This window comes from Pongo pygmaeus, chromosome 19 (genome assembly GCF_028885625.2).
Source record: "Pongo pygmaeus isolate AG05252 chromosome 19, NHGRI_mPonPyg2-v2.0_pri, whole genome shotgun sequence".
Lineage (NCBI taxonomy): Eukaryota > Metazoa > Chordata > Mammalia > Primates > Hominidae > Pongo > Pongo pygmaeus.
The window spans coordinates 73,160,771-73,173,197 of record NC_072392.2 but is presented as its reverse complement, the minus strand read 5'-3'; the positions used below and the strand labels follow the sequence as shown (position 1 = coordinate 73,173,197).

Here is a 12,427-nt window from a genome sequence, read left to right as displayed (position 1 = left end):
AATCACCTAGCAGTTGGGCAGCACAACCCGGATCATGATTAATCCCCGGGACCATGTCAACAACAGTTTGGGCTGATCCAGATGAATATCATGTTCTGGTCTAACGGATTATGGTGACAGTGGTTACTCGAAGATCCTGCCACCCAATCCCCAGCCAATGGAAGATGCCCTGTCTCATCTAGAAGTGGGGTGCCTTCGCTGGGAGTCAAGAACAGTGTGCTAGAGTGGGTGCCCAGGAGCTCTTTCTACCAAACAACTCCCTCTCTAAGGCCCTCGAGTGTTGTAAGGCAGGTAGGCACTGGGGCCCACACAGGGATCCTGTTTCCTTTTGCGCAGGAAGGAGGACAGCAGGGACCAAGACACTGAACATTCTGCCCTCAGCCTGACCCAGACTGGATTGCCACTCTGCCCTGTGGGCTCTGAGGGTACCCTGGAAGGAAGCTGCCCTCCCAGAACTCATCCCCACCCCAAGCCACCTGGCTCTATTCCCTCCCCCTGGGCCCCTTACAGTCCATGGCCATGCCCACGGCGATGCACTTCTTGAAGCGGCACAGCTGGCACTGATTGCGGGTGATCTTGTCAATGACACAGCAGCTGTCATATTTGCAGGAATAGGTGGGATGGAGGTTCTTCTGGATTGTGCGGCGAAAGAAGCCCTGGGGTTGGGGGAGATGGAGCGCTGTGATCATGACATGGCTTCCCCTTCCTGAACCAACCATGCAGTTTACTAGGGGTCAGGGGTGGAGAGCAAGGAAGGCAAGATCAGTGAGGGGACTTGGCATCCTCCTAACACCACGAGCCCAAGATTACTGGGCTCAAGGACCTAAGAAATATATGCCCTCAGCCCCCAGGCTGCTGAGGGGTTGGGGGTGCCTGGGTAGTGTTTGTGGCCGAGGTAGGAATGATGTCTAGAGCAGGCAGCTTTGAACCTGGGATAATGTGAGGCCTTAAGGAACAGCAGCTTTGGAAATCCAAGTCGCCGGGCGCAGTGGCTCACGCATGTAATCCCAACACTTTGGGAGGCTGAGGTGGGCAGATCAACCAAGGCCGGGAGTTCGAGACCAGCCTGACCAACATGAAGAAACCCTGTCTCTACTAAAAATTCAAAATTAGCCGAGCATGAGGCTGGGTGCAGTGGCTCACGCCTATAATCCCAGCACTTTGGGAGGCCGAGGCGGGTGGATCATGAGGTCAGGAGTTCAAGATCACCCTGGCCAACATGGTGAAACCCCGTCTCTACTAAAAGTATAAAAATTAGTCAGGCGTAGGCCGGGCGCAGTGGCTTATGCCTGTAATCCCAGCACTTTGGGAGGCTGAGGCGGGCGGATCACCAGGCCAGGAGATCAAGACCATCCTGGCTAATACGGTGAAACCCCATCTCCACTAAAAATACAAAAAAATTAGCCGGGCATGGTGGCGGGCGCTGTAGTCCCAGCTACTCGGGAGGCTGAGGCAGGAGAATGGTGTGAACCCGGGAGGTGGAGCTTGCCAGGAGCCAAGATCGCGCCACTGCACTCCAGCCTGGGTGACAGAGCAAGACTCCGTATCAAAAAAATAAAAAAAATAAAAAAAATAATTAGCCGGGCGTGGTGGTGGGTGCCTGTAATCCCAGCTACTCAGGAGGCTGAGGCAGAGAACTGCTTGAACCCAGGACACAGAGGTTGCAGTGAGCCAAGATCGCGCCACTGCATTCCAGCCTGGGCAACAGAACGAGACTCCGTCTCAAAAAAAAAAAAAAAAAAAGCATGCGGTACTATTGTGTAGCGGTTATCACGTCTGCTTTACATGCAGAGGGTCCTGGGTTCGAGCCCCAGTGGAACCATGGTGGGGTGCACCCCTTGGCCGGGCGCGGTGGCTCATGCCTGTAATCCCAGCACTTTGGGAGGCCCAGGCGGGCAGATTGCCTGAAGTTAGGAGTTCAAGACCAGCCTGGCCAACATGGTGAAACCCTATCTCTACTAAAAATACAAAAATTAGCTGGGCCTGCTCCTGTAATCCCAGCTACTCGGGAGGCTGAGGCAGGAGAATCGCTTGAACCCAGGAGGCGGAGCTTGCATTGCACTCCAGCCTGGGTGACAAGAGTGAGACTTCATCTCAAAAAAGAAAAAAAAAGAAAAAATTAGCCGGGCATGGTGGCACATGCTTGTAATCCCAGCTACTCGGGAGGCAGGAGAATTGCTTGAACCTGGGAAGCAGAGGTTGCGGTGAGCCAAGATTGTGCCATTGCACTCTAGTCTGGGCAACAAGAGAGAAACTCTGTCTCAAAAAAAAAAAAAAAAGGAAATCCAAGTAAAACCTCATTTTCCATTTTGCTAAATGACTTCAAAAACAACACTGACCCCAAAACCATTCTCATATATGTTGCCTGTTGTCCATGCATGTGGAATTCATAAAACAGGGGAGCCAAAAAAGTCAAGGAAAGGGACTGAGTATGAACTCTAGTAGGGGAAGAGAAACATTTCGATTCTCTACATTGGGATTCACCTTTATTTTATTTTTTTAATTTAATTTTTTTTTTCTTTTTAAGATGAAGTCTCACTCTGTCACCCAGGCTGGAGTGCAGTGGTGTGATCTCGGCTTACTGCAACCTCCACCTCCCAGGTAAAAGCGATTCTCCAGCCTCAGCCTCCTGAGTAGCTGGGACTACAGGTGCCCCCCACCACGCCCGGCTAATTTTTGTATTTTTATAGAGATGGGGTTTCACCATGTTGGCCAGGCTGGTCTCGAACTCCTGACCTCAGGTGATCTGCCCACCTCAGCCTCCCAAAGTGCTGGGATTACAGGCGTGAGCCACCACACCCAGCCTCACCTTTATTTTAAAGGAAACACCTCAAAACTCAAGATGATTGCAATAATATGAAGAATTAGTATTTTTTCATGTTTACAATGTGTCAGTCATTTAGTAAACATAAGCCTTGCTGGCCAGGTGCAATGACTCACACCTGTAATCCCAGCACTTTGGGAGGCTGAGGCAGGCAGATCACTTGAGGCCAGGAGTTCAAGATCAAGACCAGCCTGTCCAGCATAGCAAAACCCCATCTCTACTAAAAACACACAAATTGGCCAGGGGTTGTGGCGTGCACCTATAATCCCAGCTACTCTGGAGGCTGAGGTTGGAGGATTGCTTAGGATTGCTTGAGCCCAGGAGGTCAAGGCTGCAGTGAGCTATGATCACACCACTGCACTCCAACCTGGGTGACAGAGACCCCACTAAAAACAAAACAAAACAAAAACAAAAACCCAAAAGATAAGCCTTGTCTTTCATGGAACATCACAGTGAACTCTCCGGACAACCCTATGAGGTAGGAACTGTTACTGCCTCCACTTTGCAGACAAGGAAGCTGAAGCTTGGTGAGATGAAGCAATTTGCCCAAAGTCATGTGGCCGGTGGGCAGCAGAGTCAGAACTGGGCCTCAGGTATGGGACACCAACGTCTGAGCTCTCAGATTCCAGGGGGCATTACAATCCCAAAGGCAGCCGAGTGCGGTGGCTCACGCCTGTAATCCCAGCACTTTGGGAGGCTGAGGTGGGTGGATCACGAAGTCAGGAGTTCGAGACCAGCGTGGCCAACATCGTGAAACCTCGTCTCTACTAAAAATACAAAAAATTAGCTGGGTGTGGTGGCGGGCACCTGTAATCCCAGCTACTCAGGAGGCTGAGGCAGGACAAGTGCTTGAACCTGGGAGGCAGAGGTTGCAGTGAGCCAAGATCGTACCACTGCACTCCAGCCTGGGTGACAGAGTGAGACTCCGTCTTGAAAAAAAAAAAAAAAAATCACCAAAGGCACCTACCAAAGATACAGATTCCTGGGCCTCACTCCAGAACTACAAAATCAAACTCTCCAAGGGTGGGGCCAAGGCATCTCTGTCTTTTCAGGGTGCTTCCCTGGGACTCAGATGTCCGTGAGAGTGAAAGATCCTTTCTCTATGCTACACTGTTTGTATTGCTTCCAGAAGGATTGTATTGCTTCTGCTAGGGAACTCTAAATCCCTCATGGTCTTGGTTTGGTTGACATCAAGAAAGAGAGAGAAACTTCAAGCCTTAAACTTTTTTCCTTTTTTTTTTTTTTAAGACAGGGTCTTGTTCTGTTGCCCAGGCTGGAGTGCAATGGCTTAATCACAGCTCACAGCAGCTTCGACCTCCCAGCATCAAGTGATCGTCCTACCTCAGCTGCCTGAGTAGCTGGGACCACAGGTGTGAGTGCACCACCATGCCTGGCTACTTTAAAAATTTTTTTTGTATGGACAGGGTCTCACTATGTTGCCCAGTCTGTTCTTAAACTCCTGGGCTCAAGCAATCCTCCCACCTTGGCCTCCTAAAGTGTTGGGATTACAGGCCTGAGCTACTAAACCTGGCCTTTAACATATAAATAATTCTGTTTCTTTTCTTTTTATTTTGAGACAGAGTATCGCTCTGTTACCCAGGCTGGAGTACAGTGACTTAATCTCCGCTCTCACTGTAACCTCCATCTCCCAGGTTCAAGAGATTCTCCTGCCTCAGCCTCCCAAGTAGCTGGGATTATAGGTGTACATCACTACGCCCAGCCAATTTTTGTATTTTTAGTAGAGACAGGCTTTTACCATGTTGGCCAGGCTGGTCTCAAATTCCTGACCTTACTCATTCATTCATTTGCTCATTCATAATCCCTCCTCTGTCACTCACAAGAAAATTGCCTAACTTCTCTGAGTCTCAGTTTCTTCATCTATAAAATGGGGATAATCATTTTATCTACCTTATAGCACTGTTGGGAGAATTAAATGAGATAGTTCACTTGAAGTGTTTAAAACAGTGCCACCGGGTGCGGTAACCTCAGGTTACCTTTGGACTCCCAAAGTGCTGGGATTTAAATAATTCTGTTTCTTGGAAGGCCTTGCATTTTTAGGAGGTGATCCTGGAAAGGCTATCCAGGCTGAAATGATCAAAGTGAAATCTAATTAGGCCTCTCAAGCACTTTGGGAGGCAGAGGCAGGCAGATCACCTGAGGTCAGGAGTTCGAGATCATCCTGGCTAACATGGCGAAACCCTATCTCTACTAAAAATACAAAAATTAGCCAGGTTTGGTGGCAGGTGCCTGTAATCCCAGCTACCCATGCTGAAGCAGGGAGAATTGCTTGAACCCGAGAGGTGGAGGTTGCAGTGAGCCAAGACTGCACCACTGCACTCCAGCCTGGGCAAGAGAGCGAGACTCCGTCTCAAAAAAAACAAAACAAAACAATTAGGCCTCCCAAAGTCTATGACCTTGTCATCCCCTCTGCCTGGAAGAACCTGCTGTCCTCTTCTCCTTTGTGCTCCCAGCTCCCACTACACCCCCAGTACTGGCTCTCGCTCTTTCAGGTGCATTGGAAACACTCTGGGATTCTGTTAAAAGGAAGATTCCTGGGCTCCACAAAAGGGCTCTGAGTGAGCAGGGTTAAGATGAAGCCTGGGCAGGCTGGGCGCAGTGGCTCACGCCTGTAACCCCAGCACTTTGGGAGGCCAAGGTGGGCAGATCACGAGGTCAAGAGATCGAGACCATCCTGGCCAACTTGGTGAAACCCCGTCTCTATTAAAAACATAAAAGTTAGCTGGGCGTGGTGGCGGGTGCCTGTAGTCCCAGCTACTCAGGAGGCTGAGGCAGGAGAATTGCTTGAACCCGGGAGGCGGAGGTTGCAGTGAGCCGAGATCACACCATTGCACTCCAACCTGGGCAACAGAGCGAGATGCCGCCTCAAAAAAAAAAAAAAAAAAAAAAAGATGAAGGCTGGGAATCTGCATTTTAACTAGTAGGACAGGTGGTCCATGAACCACATTTTGAATAACACTGATGTTTGTTTCAAGTTGTGTCTTTCTCTCTGACAGGCTGTGAGCAGCTTGAGGGCAGAGTACGTACTACACTCTCACACCTAATAATACACTGAATGAATGGGTGATGGCTGGCATTTATCAAATGCTTCTTATGCGCATGGCACTATTTTATTTTTTATATTTTATTATTTTATTTTGAGACAGAATCTTGCTCTGTCATCCAGGCTGGAGTGCAGTGGCGCCACCACCGTTCAATGCAGCCCTGACCTTCTGGGTTCAAGCAGTCTCCCACCTCAGCCTCCTGAGTAGCTGGGACCACAGGCATGTGGCAGCACACCCAGCTAATTTCTTTAATTTTGTAGAGACAGGGTCTCACTGTGTTAGCCAGGCTGGTCTCAAACTCCTGGGATCAAGGGATGCTCCCGCCTTGGCCTCCCTCCCAAAGGGCTGGGATTTTAGGCATGAGCCACAGCACCCAATGGCACTGTTTTAAACACTTCAAGTGAATTATCTCCAACATATTTAATTCTCCCAACAATGCTATAAGGTAGAGAGAATGATTATCCTCATTTTATAGATGAAGAAACTGAAACTAAGGCTCGAAGAAGTTAGGCAATTTTCCTGTGAGTGGCAGAGAAGGAGTTATGAATGAGCAAATGAATGAATAAGAGAAGCGAAGAGAAAGTAACCAGGCAGGTACGCCTGTAATCCCAGCACTTTAGGAGGCCGAGACGGGCAGATCACCTGAGATCAGGAGTTCGAGACCAGCCTGGCCACACAGTGAAACCCCGTCTCTACTAAAAATGCAAAAAAATTAGCTGGGTGTGGAGGTGCACGCCTGTAATCCCAGCTACTCGGGAGGCTGAGGTAGGGGAATCACTTGAACCTGAAGGCGGAGGTCGCAGTGAGCCAAGATCGCGTCACTGCACTCCAGCCTGGGGGACAAGAGTGAGACTCCGTCTCAAAGAAAAAAAAAAAAGTGATGACCTAACAGGTGGGCTTTAGGTGACATAGGGAGTAATATGGGGGCTCAGGTGGCAGGGGAGGGGCAGGAGGTAGCTTCCATACCTTGCAGCCCTCACAAGTGATACAGCGGTAGTGATAACCAGTTGCCTTGTCCCCACACACGACACACTGCTCGTCTTTGTCCAGGTAACTAGGGATATACCCTGGGAGGAAGGAAAGGATGGAGGAAGGTAGGCATGGCTTGGAGTCCCAGCAGAGAGGCTCTCACACTTTTCCCCATCCCTCAACTTTTTGTTTCTGGCCCCTCTCCTAGCCCAGCCTCCCTGGTAGAATCCTAGAGAGACACGAGGTGAACCTGTCCATCTCTGCCCTAAGAGTATGAAGAATCTCAGTTCTTCTGACTGTCCATTCAGGGCTCTCTTCTTGATCTATCTACAAGGCAGAGGATGGTGGAGAGGGAAAAATAAATGTCAGCTGCTCACTGGGGATAATACAGCCCCTCAGTCCTTCAGCACAGGCCCTGATTCTGGTGGGGCCTCAGACGAGGGTATTAGGGGAAGAGGGAAGAGGCCTTCATGACCTAATCCACCCATAAAAGCTGGGCACATCCCACATCACCTTTCTCACCCCCAGACAAGTCCATCCCAAGCCCTCTAGGAGGCTCCCCGCAGGGAACACAGGAACTACTGTTCCACGTCCAGGTCCAGAGGAGCCCTGGCTGGGTTTGGTGGGGTTGGGGACGTGGAGAAGGGGCAGGCACAGCCAGCCTCACCTGACATGCTGGTTTTCAGGGAACATTGGCCGTTCTTTCTTTTTCGCTTTCCATCTGGTGACCTGGCACTGGATGGAGGCAAAGTGGGCAGAATCACAGAGCAGTCTTCGGGCAGCCCCTTTCTCATCCGAGAGGCTTATACAATCCCCCAAGGCCTGATTCTTTCCATTTTGTGTCCTCATTCTACCTCCCACCCCCCAGGGTCAGCTGACAATGCTTAAAAGGGTCCAGTTATCTGGAAGTTGCAGGAGAGAGAGATAAGGGGCTTGGCTGTGGCACAAGCATATTCTAGAGCCCCAACACACACACATTCACCCGCCAGAAGACCTGAAGCACCCATAATCCGCAGGACATCCTCATCTTTCAGTACATGACAAATACGCTGGAAGAATTCTTAAGATATGCTTAAAGCTATGTAACCTTTAGAACACACACATACATATGCAACATAACACTGGCACAGATGAATAACCATGCAGCCTTCACTATAAACCCATGGATGGTGAGTATGCACCACGGCTGACATATCTGTGAAATTTTCAGGGCATTCTTAAATGTGCTATACAACCTCTAGGATGTGCCCATGTGTTACACAACACGCTGCACAGGCACCTCATAAAACCACCCTCATCCCCCCAGTGTGCACGTGTTGCTTGAGCTCCAGGTCATACACACGTGCTAAATAACCCACAGCAACAGGAAACACTACACCCTCCGCACAGCCTCCATTTAACAGAGCAGCAAACTGAGACCCTACTTGTGCCTGGTGACACCATGAGCTGGAGTCAGAGCCGGGACTGAGCCCCTCTGTGCAACGTATTATTAGCAACCCTCAGCCACTGCACATATATGTTGCCAGGCTCTCCACATACATGTTACATAACCTCAGTGCACACAGGTTACATAAGTCCTCTACATGCATGCAAGGATTGTATAACCTCCCGCACCCACCCTGCGTGTGGCATGTTGCAGGCCCCTTCCTCCTGGAGCGGGATGCAGCTCCCAACACACTGACACAGTGACCTTGGCCAGGGTCACAGTCACAGACAACCCTATGCTCCACGCCCCCTGGGGATTACTCCTGTCTACTTCCTACGAGGCTGAAGGTCAGGTCTCCCTCACGCCTTCCAGAGGGTTGGATGCAGGGGAACTCAGGCCACCTAGGCCCCCAGTTGAGCTAGCGGCTTCAGCAGTTACCACCAGACGCACAGCCTCTGGGTGTAGTCCTAGAGACAGCCACAAGGTGGCGCATAGACATGGGGGAGGGGAAGGTGATGGGGGAGGGGCTGCAGTCAGGGGACTGGGAACTGGCATTCCTGCCTTTCTCCAAACGTTAGGGGCAGACTCTTCCAGACCCACAGAAGCCTAAGCTGGGAGACTCAGGGGCTGCAAGTGACAGCCACACAGCGACAGGCCAGATCGTCCTCAGAGTCCTTCCTGGGGTGAGGCTTTGGGGGAGGGGAGCTACCCCATGCCCTGCCCAGCTGTGAGTTCCATCTACTTCCTCTACCCTCCAGGGACCCAGTTGTGGGCCTTAGGGCTTTGCCTGGCCAGGCCTCTGGCTTCCTGGCTCGGGATCTGATCTCCTAGGCAACAGTCAGCCACACTGCTCCCCGGAGCACCCCCACCCCCACCCTCTCCCTGGCCATAGGCACAGGCTGTACCCAGCTCCCAGGGCACTGTGCCAACTGGGACAAAGCTCTGTGCCACTTGGAGCTGATGGAAAAGGCAGAGACCCTCTGGGCTCCTCAAGGGCAATGCAGATCATAGGTAACCATCCCTTGGTGTATGTGCAGGGCTGACACCTCACCCACGTGGAAGCAAAACCATCATGGTTGGCGTGCACTTTCTGGGAGTAGCCCCATCGCAGTGCCCGCCCTTGACCATGAACAAGGAAGAGCGTGTGGGGCTCCCAATAGATTCCGAATATAAGCGTGGGCTATGACCAACAGTTACTGGTGCACGTGCCCTGAAATGTCGTATTACGTGAACCGCAGCTTGTGGACAACACACTTGTGGTCAGATAGTAAATGGGCTGGTAGGGAGAGGAAGAAAATGGCAAGGCTGTTTGGATCCCACATGCTCAAGGTGAGGGCAGCAATGGTGGAGGGGACGTCGGGGGCATCTGAGACTGCCCAGCAATGTCTAGGGAAGGGCCCCTTATGTGCTCCCTGTAATTACTCTGCTCTGTATCACTCCCCGCTTCAAAATGAGCATCTCTCAATCCAAGTGCCTGTCACATGTGAACATGACCTCATCTGCCAGACAAAGGCAGGCAGAAGGCTTGCCGGCCTCACGTCCATCCCACAGAGGTGCTTAAAGGCGGTGCCTAAAGGAGAGCTCAGCCAGGTGCCCATGCGTGCTGCTTAGGAGTTGGCATGACCTAGTTGCTGAACCCATTACCTGTTCTCCTCTGGGTCTGACCCACACTCCACCTTGCTTGGCTTCTGTTCCATTCACTTCAATTCCATCCAGGATGCCCTCCAGCACGCCAAGAGACTGGGGTGGGCACACTGGCCCCCCCGGCACGCCCACAGGCCACCCACCCCCTGCCACCCAGGCCCTAGGGCACAGCACCCATGATACCCGCCTCAGTACTTGGCCTTTCACACCATGCCCTGAGCCCCAAGGGGGGCGGGCGGTGGGAGGGGCCAGGGAGTGGCAGGTGGGAGGGCTGGGGGCAAGCTGGGTTTGTGGGTCCCGGGCTGTGTGCTGGGGGAGTAGCTCCAGAGTCTTGTCCTGTCCAGAGATCCCTGTGAAGAGAAGAGAGGGGCAGGGGTAAGAAGGTGTCACGGTAGGAAGGTGGGTAGGATCCCTTTGGTGGCAACACTTGGGGCTTTGGGGTCCCATAGCAAGACAGCAGGGGGCAGGAAGGGCAGGCATAGAGAGGGGACCAGGATAATCCCTTAGATCACAGGTACAGCAGGCGAGATTGGAGATCCACCTCCTAAGCCCCAGACATGGGAAGGAATGGAGGGAGAGAATGAGATCATTCATGTACTAAGTAATATGTCTTCATATTCAGACAAATGCCTGGCCCTTAATGAGCATCTATTAAACACTAGCTATTGTTACCACCCCTCTAGAAAAGCTTTCCTGAAACTCATCTGTATTACAGGGGCAAGAGGGGACCAGCGACAAGCAGTTTTCAGCATAGGCAGGGGGGTATCTGTGAAGGAAGGGTGGGACATAGAGCGGCACGCAGTGAGCGTGAATGCCCATCTTTGTGCCTTAATAGAGAGAGATGTTGAAAGCTGTGGGGAACTGACCTCCCATGCTGCTGGCCAAGTTATGATCCCCAACTCTGGCCCCTCAGGGACTCCAGAGCTTCCCACTCAAGGTCTCGAATCCCACTTCCCAGGCAGAGGACCAGACTTCTCAGTTGGTTTAGCTGAGCTGCTATCGACCAGGATGGCAAGGGGGAAAGGAAAGGAAACTAACACACGTTAACTGGAGAGAGAATCTGTACCCTCCAAAGTGTGCAGGAGAACTTCACAGATGAGGAAACTGAGTCTCAGAAAGCTTGGTCATTCACTCAAGTTCACACAGCTAGTAAGCAGGTGGCTGTGGGATAAGCCTCACAGCCTGGCCCTAATGCTAGCCTTGTTCTGCTACCTGGAGTCCAGGGCAGTGCCAAGCCGGGCCCACCATTCCTACGGCATTGCACCTCTGACCCTGGGCTGCAGACCTATGGCTTACTGTCTGTGTGCACACAGGCAGGTGTGGCGGGTAGGAGGGGGACAAAGGGTACAGCTCCCCGACATACGACCTCAACCTCTGTCACGTGGCTGCTGCATAGGAGACCTCACCCCTAGGCCCCCTGGCCCCACCCCCAGGAGCTGATAAGGAGCCAGGATGGGGAGAGAGAGGGAGATAAGTCAGGGGATTGGGCAGGGCCAGCAGCAGGACGGGGCCTCTGCACCCAGGCAAGCTGGTAGTGTGGAGAGCATGGGCATTGCACAGCAAAGTGGCCCGTTCTGCCTCTGACACCCACCCCAGACCAGGACTGGGCACCGGGGGCTGGACAGGAGACTGGGGTGGGGGGGCGTGAGCAGGGAGCCTTAGCCCAGGGAGTCATCAAGAAAGTAGGTCAAGTTTTTCTTGGCTTGTGGAGAAATTCCTGTTATAAATTTATAATGGCGTAGCCAGCCCTAAGGGGTGGAGGTTGGGGAGGAGAAGGAGTGGGTGGGGAAGCCCAGGGGCTGGGCACTGGGGCCTAATGCTCTCAGCCAGACAGTGAGGGGCAGGGGGCAAGGGCCGCTACGGGGGTTGGGCTGGACAATAGAGGACGATCTTCTGACTCCACGTCCAGCGAGGCTGCCTGCATATGTCTGTCTGTCTGTGTCTGAATGTCTCTCTCTCCGGGTCTGGGTGTCTCCGTCTGCCCCCTAGGCTGTGCCTCGGTGCTTGGCACACCCTGGCTGTGGTGCTGCCCCCGCCTGTCTCCTGCCCGCCTGGCACACTGCCACCACTTGTTTACAGAAGCTGGAAAAATCCACTCGCCAGCCGGAGGCCCAAGCACCCCCGGGAAGGGGAGGAGGCAGGCACAGGAGTGGGCATGCTGAGAGAGGGGCAGCCCCGGGGAGCAGGCCCTGGGGGCAGCCGAGGAGGACCAGTGTGTGCAGGAATGAGCATTGGCTGCTGTGGGCCGGGCCAGGCAGGGAACACCAGTGGCAGCCACATGGCATGGGCAACTCCTGCCCCAGGCCAGGGCTCCTGAGGGCCCCCTCCCCCAGGCCCCTGCCACTTACCAGTTGCTACATTGCAGACCTGGGGCAGTGCCAACCTAAGCCACCATGTTTATTTCCCCATCCCTCTCTCCTGCCCAGCCTTAACTCCAAATGTGTCTGGGTACTGCCAAGGGCCTGCACGTGCCCACTGGGGGGAGGGGCAGGCTCGCTCTCT

The 12,427-nt window shown here is 52.7% G+C and overlaps 1 protein-coding gene and 1 non-coding gene across 2 annotated transcripts in view; one reads left to right on the top strand and one right to left on the bottom strand.

Annotated features, from left to right (window-relative positions):
- Positions 1–12,427, bottom strand: part of THRA (thyroid hormone receptor alpha) — a 31,352-nt gene that overhangs the window by 9,739 nt on the left and 9,186 nt on the right. Inside the window, exons 2-5 of the mRNA XM_054459820.2 lie at positions 9,926–10,275; positions 7,523–7,590; positions 6,853–6,953; positions 509–656 (exon numbers count right to left, since the gene is read on the bottom strand). Coding sequence (XP_054315795.1) covers positions 509–656; positions 6,853–6,953; positions 7,523–7,590; positions 9,926–9,978 — 370 coding nt within the window. The 5' untranslated portion in view covers positions 9,979–10,275. The remainder of the gene's footprint in view (positions 1–508; positions 657–6,852; positions 6,954–7,522; positions 7,591–9,925; positions 10,276–12,427) is intronic.
- TRNAV-UAC (transfer RNA valine (anticodon UAC)) lies at positions 1,750–1,822 on the top strand. Its single transcript has one exon. It is a non-coding gene; the product is annotated as a tRNA-Val (tRNA).